General features: G+C 47.3%; 1 protein-coding gene across 3 annotated transcripts in view; it reads right to left on the bottom strand.

The window, feature by feature from the left end:
* Positions 1 to 13,451, bottom strand: part of LOC134958471 (sodium- and chloride-dependent creatine transporter 1-like) — a 172,954-nt gene that overhangs the window by 30,598 nt on the left and 128,905 nt on the right. For all 3 annotated transcript variants that reach the window (XM_063941115.1, XM_063941114.1, XM_063941116.1), the window contains exons 6-8: positions 11,334 to 11,468; positions 8,969 to 9,072; positions 678 to 802 (exon numbers count right to left, since the gene is read on the bottom strand). In XM_063941115.1, the coding sequence (XP_063797185.1) occupies positions 678 to 802; positions 8,969 to 9,072; positions 11,334 to 11,468 (364 nt within the window). The remainder of the gene's footprint in view (positions 1 to 677; positions 803 to 8,968; positions 9,073 to 11,333; positions 11,469 to 13,451) is intronic.

Genomic DNA, 13,451 nt, shown 5'->3' with positions numbered 1-13,451 from the left:
AGTGTATCAGACTGAGCACCACATATAGCTCATACTGTATATTAGACTAAGCACCACACATGGCACTATATATTAGACAGAGCACCACATATGGCACTTTATGTTAGACAGAGCACCACATATGCACTGTATATTAGATTGTACACCACATATGCACTATAGAATAAGCACCACACATGACACTGTATATTAGACTGAGCACCACATATGGCATAGTATATTAGACTGAGCACCACACATGGCACTGTATATTAGACAGTGCACCATATAAGACAGGGTACAGGTATGGCTCTGCATTTTAAACTTCGGCACTAGGTAAGACAACATATTCTGAGGGTCCGTTCCTATTCTGTTGCAGCTTGCAAAACTGTAATATCAGCTGTCTACTGTTCCCACTGACAGCTACTGTAGCAGTGAAAGTAAACTACAGGGCAAATCTATTCTAATTGTTTTACAGCCCTGAGCTGAAGGACAAAAGAGACTGGAGATATCGTCAGGGAGACAACCCTATCTATCACCTCTGATGTCCCTGTTAGGAATATATCAGCTGAATATATGGCAAAGCAAAGTTTATCTCTTGTTGCTTTTTATTATTAGTTTGGTCATATTGTCCCTGTGAGGATAGTAGGTTCTGTGAAGCACAGTCTGTCCATACTCACCAGACTCCACATACTCACCAGACTCAGCAACTTTGGATATGTCAACGCCCTGCTCTGATGCCATGAACCCTAGGACGGAGAACACGACGAATCCAGCAAAGAAGCTTGTGGAGCTGTTTATAGCAGCCAGTATGTAGGCGTCTCTGTAGGATAAAAAGAGCCATAAGACAGAATGAGATAAATAATAAATTCCAGAACTTCCAAAGACTCTACAGTTCCAAGATCAGGAGTTGGACCTTGACATGCTCTCTACTTTAGAGACATCTCATCATCAGAGCATCACTTCTATCCTTCCTTATATTATGCACAATTCTCAGTGGAGGTATTATAGAGTATCTAAGTCACATTGGGAAATATCTTGGTCTTCATGGCCTCGATGGACCATTCAGTGCACACTAAAGAGCTTGTCTCTACTCTGACCTCAAGAGCAGTCTCTGCAAAGTACAAGTGGGCCTCAATGTGTGGCAACCCCGGTCGTCTAGTACTGGGACTGGACGAGGATATGAAGAAGGGGTAACGTTTCCTAATTATTTACGGTATATTACTACACAGTACACTGGGTATAGGGAGTACTTTAAAAGTTTAGGCCGAGTTTCGGTCTCCACCAGCAGTTCTAAGCTGGTGCAGTCCTGTAGTGGAATGGGACTAGTCATGGCGCCATCGGAGAACACTGTTAGTAGCCACATCCTCCACCTCTTTTTCTCTGAAAAATGATATGTTCTTTCTGCATTGCTCTGCATAAAGAAGTGCAGTGGTACCTGCACAAATGTTTCTCCTCTACAAGTGCCGCAACCTTCCTTCTCAAACCTAATCACCTGGCACAAATGTAGCTGCATTTGCTTTGTGGACAAATGACTGCTCTGCAAAGAACTGGAACTTAGGTGTGCTTCATTTTGCACCAGTGCACCTATGTTTACACCAGGGGTTCAGATCAAGGTGACCGGGAAGGGCCCCAATGGATGAGCAGCAGCGCAGGTAGTAGGGTGGAGTTGGGCAGGTTGAAGTACAGTGTAGGCACAGGGGCTGCAGCATTCTGTGGAGCAGTGCACTTTGTGATGCAAGATTGAAGACTGATGTGATGAAAGGTGAAGAAGAGCATGACTAGTCAGGTGCACATAGCAATTTCAGTAAAAGAAAAAATAAGATTTTACTCACCGGTAAATCTATTTCTCGTAGTCCGTAGTGGATGCTGGGGACTCCGTAAGGACCATGAAGAATAGCGGCTCCGCAGGAGACTGGGCACAGCTAAGAAAGAATTAGGACTACCTGGTGTGCACTGGCTCCTCCCACTATGACCCTCCTCCAGACTTCAGTAAGGATACTGTGCCCGGAAGAGCTGACACAATAAGGAAAGGATTTTGAATCCCGGGTAAGACTCATACCAGCCACACCAATCACACCGTATAACTCGTGATATTATACCCAGTTAACAGTATGAACATAACAGAGCCTCTCAACAGATGGCTCAACAATAACCCTTTTAGTTAACAATAACTATATACAAGTATTGCAGACAGTCCGCACTTGGGACGGGCGCCCAGCATCCACTACGGACTACGAGAAATAGATTTACCGGTGAGTAAAATCTTATTTTCTCTAACGTCCTAGTGGATGCTGGGGACTCCGTAAGGACCATGGGGATTATACCAAAGCTCCCAAATGGGCGGGAGAGTGCGGATGACTCTGCAGCACCGAATGAGAGAACTCAAGGTCCTCCTCAGCCAGTGTATCAAATTTGTAGAATTTTGCAAACGTGTTTGCCCCTGACCAAGTAGCAGCTCGGCAAAGTTGTAAAGCCGAGACCCCTCGGGCAGCCGCCCAAGAAGAGCCCACTTTCCTCGTGGAATGGGCTTTTTAGATTTAGGCTGCGGCAGGCCAGCCACAGAATGCGCAAGCTGAATTGTGCTACAAATCCAGCGAGCAACAGTCTGCTTTGAAGCAGGAGCACCCATCTTGTTTGGTGCATACAGGATAAATAGCGAGTCAGTCTTCCTGACTCCAGCCGTCCTGGAAACATACATTTTCAAGACCCTGACTACGTCCAGTAACTTGGAGTCCTCCAAGTCCCTAGTAGCCGCAGGCACCACGATAGGTTGGTTCAAGTGAAAAGCTGATACCACCTTAGGAAGAAACTGGGGACGAGTCCTCAATTCTGCCCTATCCATATGGAAAATCAAATAGGGGCTTTCACATGACAAAGTCGCCAATTCTGACACCCGCCTTGCCGAAGCCAAGGCCAAAAGCATGACCACTTTCCACGTGAGATATTTTAAATCCACGGTTTTGAGTGGCTCAAACCAATGTGACTTTAGGAAACCCAACACCACGTTGAGGTCCCACGGTGCCACTGGAGGCACAAAAGGAGGCTGAATATGCAGCACTCCCTTGACAAATGTCTGAACTTCAGGCAGTGAAGCCAGTTCCATTTTGGAAGAAAATCGATAGAGCCGAAATCTGGACCTTAATGGAACCCAATTGTAGGCCCATAGTCACCTCTGACTGTAGGAAGTGCAGAAATCGACCTAGCTGAAATTTCTCCTTTGGGGCCTTCCTGGCCTCACAGTACGCAACATATTTTCGCCATATGCGTGATAATGGTTAGCGTTCACTTCTTTCCTAGCTTTAAATAGCGTAGGGATAACTTCCTCCGGAATTCCCTTTTCCTTCAGGATCCGGCGTTCAACCGCCATGCCGTCAATGCAGCCGCGGTACGTCTTGAAACAGACAGGCCCCCTGCTGCAGCAGGTCCTGTCTGAGCGGCAGAGGCCATAGGTCCTCTGAGATCATTTCTTGGAGTTCTGGTTACCAAGCTCTTCTTGGCCAACCCGGAACAATGAGTATAGTTCTTACTCCTCTCCTTCTTATTATTCTCATTACCCTGGGTTAGAGAGGCAGAGAAGGGAACACATACACCGACTGGTACACCCACGGTGTTACCAGAGCGTCCACAGCTATCGCCTGAGGGTCCTTGACCTGGCGCAATATCTTTGTAACTTTTAGTTGAGGCGGGACGCCATCATGTCCACCTGTGGCCTTTCCCAACGGTGTACAATCATTTGGAAGACTTCTGGATGAAGTCCCCACTCTCCCGGGTGGAGGTCGTGTCTTCTGAGAAAGTCTGCTTCTCAGTTGTCCACTCCGGGAATGAACACTGCTGACAGTGCTAACACATGATTTTCCGCCCATCGGAGAATCCTTGTGGCTTCTGCCATCGCCATCCTGCTTCTTGTGCCGCCCTGTCGTGTACATGAGCGACCGCCGTGATGTTGTCTGACTGGATCAGCACCGGCCGGTGTTGAAGCAGGGTCTAGCCTGACTTAGGGCATTGTAAATGGCCCTTAGTTCCAGAATATTTATGTGTAGGGAAGTCTCCTGACTTTTCCATAGCCTTGGAAGTTTCTTCCCTGTGTGACTGCCCCCCTGCCTCGAAGGCTGGCATCCGTGGTCACCAGGACCCAGTCCTGTATGCCGAATCTGCGGCCCCCTAGAAGATAAGCACTCTGCAGCCACCACCACAGCGACACCCTGGCCCTTGGAGACAGGGTTATCCGCCGATGCATCTGAAGATGCGACCCGGACCACATGTCCAACAGATCCCACTGGAAAATCCTTGTATGGGACCTGGCGAATGGAATTTCTTCGTAAGAAGCTACCATCCTTCCCAGGGCTCGCGTGCATTGATGCACCGACACCTGTATACGTATTAGGAGGTCTCTGTCTAGAGACGACAACTCCTTGGACTTCTCCTCCGGGAGAAACCCTTTTCATCCTGTTCTGTGTCCAGAACCATACTCAGGAACAGTAGACGCGTCGTAGGAACCAGCTGCGACTTTGGAATATTCAGAATTCAGCCGTGCTGTTGTAGCACTTCCCGAGATAGTGCTACTCCGCCGAACAACTGCTCCCTGGACCTCGCCTTTATAAGGAGATCGTCCAAGTACGGGATAATTATTTCGGCCATTACCTTGGTAAATACCTCGGTGCCGGGGACAGACCAACGGCAACGTCTGGAATTGGTAATGACAATCCTGTACCACAATTTTGAGGTACTCCTGGTGAAGAGGGTAAATAGGGACATGCAGGTAAGCATCCTTGATGTCCAGTGATGCCATGAAATTCTCCAGGCTTGCAATAATCGCCCTGAGCGATTCCATTTCGAACTTGAACCTTTGTATATAAGTGTTCAAGGCTTTTAATTTTAGAATGGGTCTCACCGAACCGTCTGGTTTCGGTACCACAACATTTTGGAATAGTAACCCCGGCCTTGTTGAAGGAGGGGTACCTAGATTTCACCTGCTGGAAGTGCAGCTTGTGAATTGCCGCCAGTACTACCTTTCTCCGAGGGCAGCAGGCAAGGCTGAGGTGAGGTAACGGCGAGGGGGAGTCGCCTCGAACTCCAGCCTGTATCCCTGTGATACTATTTGCAGAACCTAGGGATCCACCTGTGGGCAAACCCACTGGTCCCTGAAGTTCCCGAGACGCGCCCCTACCGCACCTGTCTCCACCTGTGGAGCCCCAACGTCAAGCGGTGGACTCAGAGGAAGCGGGGGAAGATTTTTGATCCTGGGAACTGGCTGCTGGTGCAGCTTTTTCCTTCTTCCCTTGTCTCTATGCAGAAAGGAAGCGCCTTTGACCCGCTTGCTTTTCTGAAGCCGAAAGGACTGTACCTGAAAATACGGTGCTTTCTTAGACTGTGAGGAAACCTGAGGTAATGGATACGAGGTCCCAGAGACCATCCCCAAACAATTCCTCACCCTTATAAGGCAGAATCTCCATGTGCCTTTTATAGGCAGCATCACCTGTCCACTGCCGGGTTTCTAATACCCTCCTGGCAGAATGGACATTGCATTAACTCTGGATGCCAGCCGGCAAATATCCCTCTGTGCATCCTTTATATATAAGACGACGTCTTTAATATGCTCTATGTTAGCAAACTATTTTCCCTGTCTTAGAGTATTATATTATCTGACAGGGTATCAGACCACGCTGCAGCAGCACTATTTATGCTGAGGCGATTGCAGGTCTCAGTATATAACCTGAGTGTGTATATACAGACTTCAGGATAGTCTCCTGCTTTTTATCAGCAGGCTCCTTCAAGGTGGCCGTATCCTAAGACGGCAGTGCCACCTTTTTTGACAAACGTGTGAGCGCCTTATCCACCCTAAGGGATATCTCCCAACGTGACCTATCCTCTGGCGGGAAAGGGTACGCCATCAGTAACTTTTTAGAAATTACCAGTTTCTTATTGGGGGAACCCACGCTACTTTACACACTTCATTCATTCATCTGATGGGGGAACAAAACACTGGCTGCTTTTTCTCCCCAAAAATAAAACCCCTTTTATGTGGTACTTGGGTTCATGTCAGAAATGCGTAACACATTTTTTATTGCCGAAATCATGTAACGGATGTTCCTAGTGGATTGTGTATATGTCTCAACCTCGTCGACACTGGAGTCAGACTCCGTGTCGACATCTGTGTCTGCCATCTGAGGTAACGGGCGCTTTTTTGAGCCCCTGATGGCCTTTGAGACGCCTGGGCAGGCGCGGGCTGAGAAGCCGGCTGTCCCACAGCTGTTTTACGTCATCCAGCCTTGTAAGGAGTTAACATTGTCGTTTAATACCTTCCACCTATCCATCCACTCTGGTGTCGGCCCCACAGGGGACGACATCCCATTTATCGGCCTCTGCTCCACCTCCACGTAACCTTCCTCATCCCACATGTCGACACAGCCGTACCGACACACAGCACACACACAGGGAATGCTCTGACTGAGGACAGGACCCCATAAAGTCCTTTGGGGAGACAGAGAGAGAGTATGCCAGCACACACCAGAGCGCTATATAATGCAGGGATTAACACTATAACTGAGTGATTTTTCCCCCAATAGCTGCTTGTATAAACAATATTGCGCCTAAATTTAGTGCACCCCCCCCCCCTCTCTTTTTAACCCTTTGAGCCTGAAAACTACAGGGGAGAGCCTGGGGAGCTGTCTTCCAGCTGCACTGTGAAGAGAAAATGGCGCCAGTGTGCTGAGGGAGATAGATCCGCCCCTTTTTCGCGGACTTTTCTCCCGCTTTTTTATGGATTCTGGCAGGGGTATTTATCACATATATAGCCTCTGGGGCTATATATTGTGATATATTTGCCAGCCAAGGTGTATTTATTGCTTCTCAGGGCGCCCCCCCCAGCGCCCTGCACCCTCAGTGACCGGAGTGTGAAGTGTGTATGAGGAGCAATGGCGCACAGCTGCAGTGCTGTGCGCTACCTTGGTGAAGACTGATGTCTTCTGCCGCCGATTTTCCGGATTCTTCTTGCTTCTGGCTCTGTAAGGGGGCCGGCGGCGCGGCTCCGGGACCGAACACCAATGGCCGGTTCCATGCGGTCGATCCCTCTGGAGCTAATGGTGTCCAGTAGCCTAAGAAGCCCAAGCTACCACCAGTTAGGTAGGTTCGCTTCTTCTCCCCTTAGTCCCTCGCTGCAGTGAGTCTGTTGCCAGCAGATCTCACTGTAAAATAAAAAACCTAACATATACTTTCTTTCTAGGAGCTCAGGAGAGCCCCTAGTGTGCATCCAGCTCGGCCGGGCACAGGATTCTAACTGAAGTCTGGAGGAGGGTCATAGTGGGAGGAGCCAGTGCACACCAGGTAGTCCTAATTCTTTCTTAGCTGTGCCCAGTCTCCTGCGGAGCCGCTATTCCCCAGCATCCACTAGGACGTCCCCAGCATCCACTAGGACGTTAGAGAAACAACAGGTTCTGACAGCCCTATGTCAAAGATCAGGTGGGTGGTACGGGACACCCTAGCACTTCAAAAGCACAAGGCATGCCTCTAAGGTATGGCCAGGACTCCATCATGGTGTTGCCATGTGCCATCAGGGTGCATGGTCCCCACTGTGACGTAGTCATGCTCTCTGTCCCATCTAATGGAAGGGCAAGGTTGGGAAGTATGATTAAGGTTAAGACTGCTCAAAATAGACAAAGCTAATTTGGGATAAGTGATGTTTTATCTGGTATTCAGGGGAGATTTATCAAAGTTTCCAAAGAGGACCAGTGGAAGTGTTGCCCATAACAACCAATTTAGAGTCTAGCTATCATCTATCTGGCACAGTTTTTAAAATGATAGATCCTGATTAGTTGCAATGGATAACACCTCTCATTGTCCTCCTTAGACGGTTTACCTCTCCACTGGCTCACTTCTCCGCTCTTTTCACTGCTTCATACATCTGCCCCTAACCTGTGACATGGCAGTTAGATGCTGATTGGCTGGTTCTTTATCTCCATCTACTTTATCTCCATCCCAGGCTTAGTAAATAGACCCCACTGCCTCTATCATTCACAGTTTATCTAAATCCTTTAGATATCTCCTAAGGACTTATATGTACGTTGTGAATATTGGTAGATTTTTAATAAAATTCTACCAATATTTTATGTTTAGTGATTTTAACTAAGATAACTCAAATACACTCTTTCTCCAACTTTGGGGGTTATACCTACAGTTAGTGTGGTTGGGTGGAAGGCCAAATATACTACCACACATGAATCACTGCTGTATGGACTCTGAAGAGTCAACGCTTCATGAATCACTTTTGTATGGACTCTGAAGAGTCAATGCTTCATGAATCACTTCTGTATGGGCTCTGAAGAGTCAACGCTTCATGAATCACTTTTGTATGGGCTCTGAAGAGTCAACGCTTCATGATTCACTTTTGTATAGACTCTGAAGAGTCAACGCTTCATGAATCACTTCTGTATGGACTCTGAAGAGTCAACACTTCATGAATCATTGTTGTATGGACTCTAAAGAGTCAACACTTCATGAATCACTTCTATATAGACTCTGAAGAGTCAACGCTCCACGAATCACTTTTGTATGGACTCTGAAGAGTCAACGCTTCATGAATCACTTGTGTTTGAACGCTGAAGAATCAACGCTTCATGAATTACTTCTGTATGGGCTCTGAAGAGTCAACGCTTGCCCAGCTACATGCAGCCAGTCTCAGTTATCTTCCCAGTCTCTTTCCATTTGCCTGATGACTTCCATCCCGCAGACAATACATAAGTAATGGCAATACATAGCACTGCTGTCTACCGGTATCCGCTGAGCAGAAAATGTTTTGCCTCTAAGTGATAACCACCAAGCAGGGCAGAGGGCTGGGAAGGCAGCAGCTCCCCACTAAGGAATATAAGAAGTGACATCTACGGAAAATTGGGGAATTGCTTGTTAGTGTAACCGTCAGCCAGGATTATGTGCTTTCAGAGTATACAGGATGTGATGTTTCACCGTCCACCTCGCAGCCAGGAAAACTCACCTGTAGCAGTTATTGTTAAATCTGTTGTAGCTGCCCAAGGCGGTCAGCGCCCCTAAACCGATAGCATAGGAGAAGAAGATCTGAGTTCCAGCATCAATCCACACCTAAAGGGGAGAGAGAGAGTCTGCGGTGAATCTAGATAGATGCAAACAGACGGGAGCTCGTGGCGGGAGACAGGGTAAAGGAAATGTACACTGCGCAGCTAAATCTGTTTTGGCATTAAACTTCACTGCCGTGACACAGGATGTTATAATGGGGCTTATTTTAAAAGTGCACTCAGAACGGGCTCTAGGGAATAGAAACGCAGAAACAAAAGTGTATGTTTGTTTCGGCAGAGGCGCCCAGGCCTAGGCACAGTTCAGACTAGGAAGCCTATTTATCAAACGGGAAATACTCTATCTCTGGTGTTTGCACCGGAGACAGGGCTTCTCCCTATCTATCAAAGGGTCACTGATGACGATAGCAGTACTATCCGAAACATCATGTGTCAGGTCTCGGCGGCGAAAGCTTCCTTAATGACAAAGAGGCGTCACTCAGCTCATCTTTTATGAACAAATTGCTTTTCACTTGCTGCAATAAACAGCTATATAAAGTAATTCTTACCGTTGTAGGTTAATAGCTAGGCTCATTAAAGTGACAGAGGTCTAATAGCTGGATATGCAAATGGACGGTGTGTTTCCCAGCACACCCGAGAGCCGATGGAGCGTTAGAGCGATCTAATGTAAGGCAGCGTGATATATCGTCACCTGCTGCATTCAACTGCATGCTGCCGTCAGCCGGGTCGGCACATCTGAGGGCCGATGGAGCGTTAGAGCGATCTAGTGTAAGGCAGATTGAACGACCCCACTGACAACAGCTGGGAGTGTGCAATCGTGGGCACACACTGCGCGATATGGACGATATATTATTCCGATCCACGTCGGGATGATATACAGTATATCGTCCAGTATATAGTATAGCCTAATGTGTTCCCCACCTATCACTTATCAATGTATACTGCAATAAATGTCACTGGGGTAATGTTCTACATAAAAATTCTTTATTGATATAAAGGTTTCTTTTCTGCTACTTGTCTTATCAGAACTCTCACCAGAAGGCAATACTTGTGGATTCCTATTCACTCCAAGTGTCAGAGGCATGTATAGAGTCCTGTACAGTAGTTTCAATCACCTTTTCACTGTCAAGTACACAGTAATTGTCGGTAACTAAGCTACCAGGGGACTGCGGTATTCAAATTTTAGTATTGTGACATTTGTATTGATCCTAATGGATTGTTGTGAATTAAACGTGTAATTGAGCAATGAAAATTAAAGGTTAGTTAATGGTAGGTAATTATAGGTTACTAGCGTCACCTGCATCTTTTTCTTTTGGTATCAGCCACAATCTCAATACTGGTGCTATGGTGCTCGAGTAGGACCAATGGGGGTCATTCCGAGTTGATCGCTAGCTGCCGTTGTTCGCAGCGCAGCAATCAGGCTAAAAATCGGCATGTCTGCGCATGCGTATGGTCCGCAGTGCGCAAGCGCGACGTACTTTCACAAAAAACTATGCAGTTTCACACAAGGTCTAGCGACGCTTTTCAGTCGCACTGCTGATCGTTGAGTGATTGACAGGAAGTGGGTGTTTCTGGGTGGTAACTGACCGTTTTCGGGGAGTGTGTAAAAAAACGCAGGTGTGCCAGATAAAAACGCTGGAGTGGCTGGGGAAACGGGGGAGTGGCTGGCCGAACGCGGGGCGTGTTTGTGACGTCAAAACAGGAACTAAATAGTCTGAAGTGATCGCTAGCTAGGAGTAGGTCTGCAGCTACTCTGAAACTGCTTGAAAATATTTTGCTGCCGTTCTGCGATCCTTTCGGTCGCACTTCTGCTAAGCTAAGATACACTCCCAGAGGGCGGCGGCTTAGCATTTGCACTGCTGCTAAAAACAGTCAGAGAGCGATCAACTCGGAATGAGGGACAATGTCAGGCTAATGAATAATGTGGCTGGCTGCACAGGCCGAATAAAGTACCAGCAGGCAGTATGGCAGGAGAGGCTGCCTTGGTAATCACTAGGTGACCTGGCCCCTCCCCTTACTGGGCCTAGTTCACAGTGTTCCGTATAGGGTAGTGGTGACTGGGGAATCATGTGTGTGCAGGTTCCTTTGTCTTAATTTACTAAGGTGGGAGTTGTTTTAAGAACTGGCGAGGTTGCTCATAGCAACCAATCAGATTCTACTTAACATTTATCTAGCTGCTTCTAGAAGATAATAGATAGGATCTGATTGGTTGCTGTGGGCAACATCACCAGCTCTAAAATAAAAAACTCCCACCTTAGTACATTTACCCCTAAGTGAGTAAGTGTGCGTATATACCCCTATGGAACCCACCTGAGCTTCAGCAAGCTTAGACCAGTTAGGTTTTAGATAGTATACAATGCCATCCAGTGCTCCCGGCAGAGTGACCCCATGGGCCAGAAGGACAATCAGGACCACATATGGAAACAGGGCTGTGAAGTAGACCACCTGGAAGAGACAGAGGTTTGCAGCTGATATTATATAAGATCAACCGGGTTGTAAAGATATTTCTGAAACACAAAACAGGCTCTCCCTGGCATAAAAGCTCTGTTGGACTCTGTTCGGCTTGAGTGTGCCCATATTTCCTCCTGATATATCAAACTCTGACTTTAAAGTGGCCGCAATGTCGCAATCCAGTCATTCAACCCAACCTCTGAAAGGCCAGAACTTTGTCCACTCTTGTCATGGCAGTGGAGAGCCAGAATGTGCCAGCATAGAGATCGCGCCAAAAACATTGTCACAAGGGGAACAAGACAATGACTGCCCACCACCCTTTCCAACAAGATCAATAAAAATCCTGTCTGACGTTTAATCCAACAGGATTGTTGCTTTGAGAGCATATACGGAACTGTGTTTACCCAGATGGTTAATAGAAGATACGTGGCCAGCTTTAAGCATAGCACACAGCATAATAATGACCGGTCACCCAGATGGCCATACGTTCAGGCATAAATCATACGTACAAAATGTTATTTCTATTTTCCTCACAAAATTATGCAATTATAGTGTACGGGGTATACGCACCTACACAGAACTGGCCACACCCACACATCACTGGCCACACCTCCCCATCTTCTCACAATAATAGACCTTTGATAATTTTCATGTGGCCCTTAATCTGGCCCTGGTGGCTACACCCCATCATGCTAAACTTGGTTATGTTGCATGAACCAGGGGACATGGCCACAACTTGCCACCACAGATGCCCAGGCCCGGAAAGTTTGTATCCTGCCCCCTCCTCATCGCACATGTGAATGACTATTGTTTGGAAATAATAAGATTTTACTTACCGGTAAATCTATTTCTCGTAGTCCGTGGTGGATACTGGGGACTCCGTAAGGACCATGGGGAATAGACAGGCTCCGCAGGAGACATGGGCACTTTAAGAAAGAATTTAGGTTCTGGTGTGCTCTGGCTCCTCCCTCTATCTCCCTCCTCCAGACCTCAGTTAGAGAAACTGTGCCCGGAAGAGCTGACAGTACAAGGAAAGGATTTTGGGAATCCAGGGTAAGACTCATACCAGCCACACCAATCACACCGTATAACTTGTGATAAACTTACCCAGTTAACAGTATGAACAATAACAGAGCATCAGATAAACTGTGATGCAACTATAACATAACCCTTATTTAAGCAATAACTATATACAAGCATTGCAGAAGAAGTCCGCACTTGGGGCGGGCGCCCAGCATCCACTACGGACTACGAGAAATAGATTTACCGGTAAGTAAAATCTTATTTTCACTAACGTCCTAGTGGATGCTGGGGACTCCGTAAGGACCATGGGGATTATACCAAAGCTCCCAAACAGGCGGGAGAGTGTGGATGACTCTGCAGCACCGAATGAGCAAACACAAGGTCCTCCTCAGCCAGGGTATCAAACTTGTAGAACTTTGCAAATGTGTTTGATCCCGACCAAGTAGCCGCTCGGCAAAGCTGTAATGCAAAGACCCCTCGGGCAGCCGCCCAAGAAGAGCCCACCTTCCTAGTGGAATGGGCCTTAACTGATTTAGGCAGCGGCAACCCAGCCGCAGAATGAGCCTGCTGAATCGTGTTACAGATCCAGCGAGCAATAGTTTGCTTTGAAGCAGGCGCCCCAAGCTTGTTGGAAGCATACAGGATAAACAAAGATTCTGTTTTCCTGACCTTAGCCGTTCTGGCTACAAAAACCTTTAAAGCCCCAACTACATCCAGTGACTCGGAATCCTCCAAGTCAGTAGTAGCCACAGGCACCACAATAGGTTGGTTTATATGAAAGGATGAAACCACTTTCGGTAGAAATTGTGGGCGGGTCCGCAATTCTGCTCTATCCGCATGGAAAACCAGATAAGGGCTTTTATGTGACAAAGCCGCCAATTCTGACACACGCCTAGCCGAAGCCAAGGCTAATAGCATGACCACCTTCCACGTGAGATATTTTACTTCCACCGT

The sequence above is a fragment of the Pseudophryne corroboree genome, chromosome 9 (assembly GCF_028390025.1).
Source record: "Pseudophryne corroboree isolate aPseCor3 chromosome 9, aPseCor3.hap2, whole genome shotgun sequence".
In the NCBI taxonomy this organism is placed as follows: Eukaryota; Metazoa; Chordata; class Amphibia; order Anura; family Myobatrachidae; genus Pseudophryne; species Pseudophryne corroboree.
This window is presented reverse-complemented; position numbering and strand designations above follow the sequence as displayed.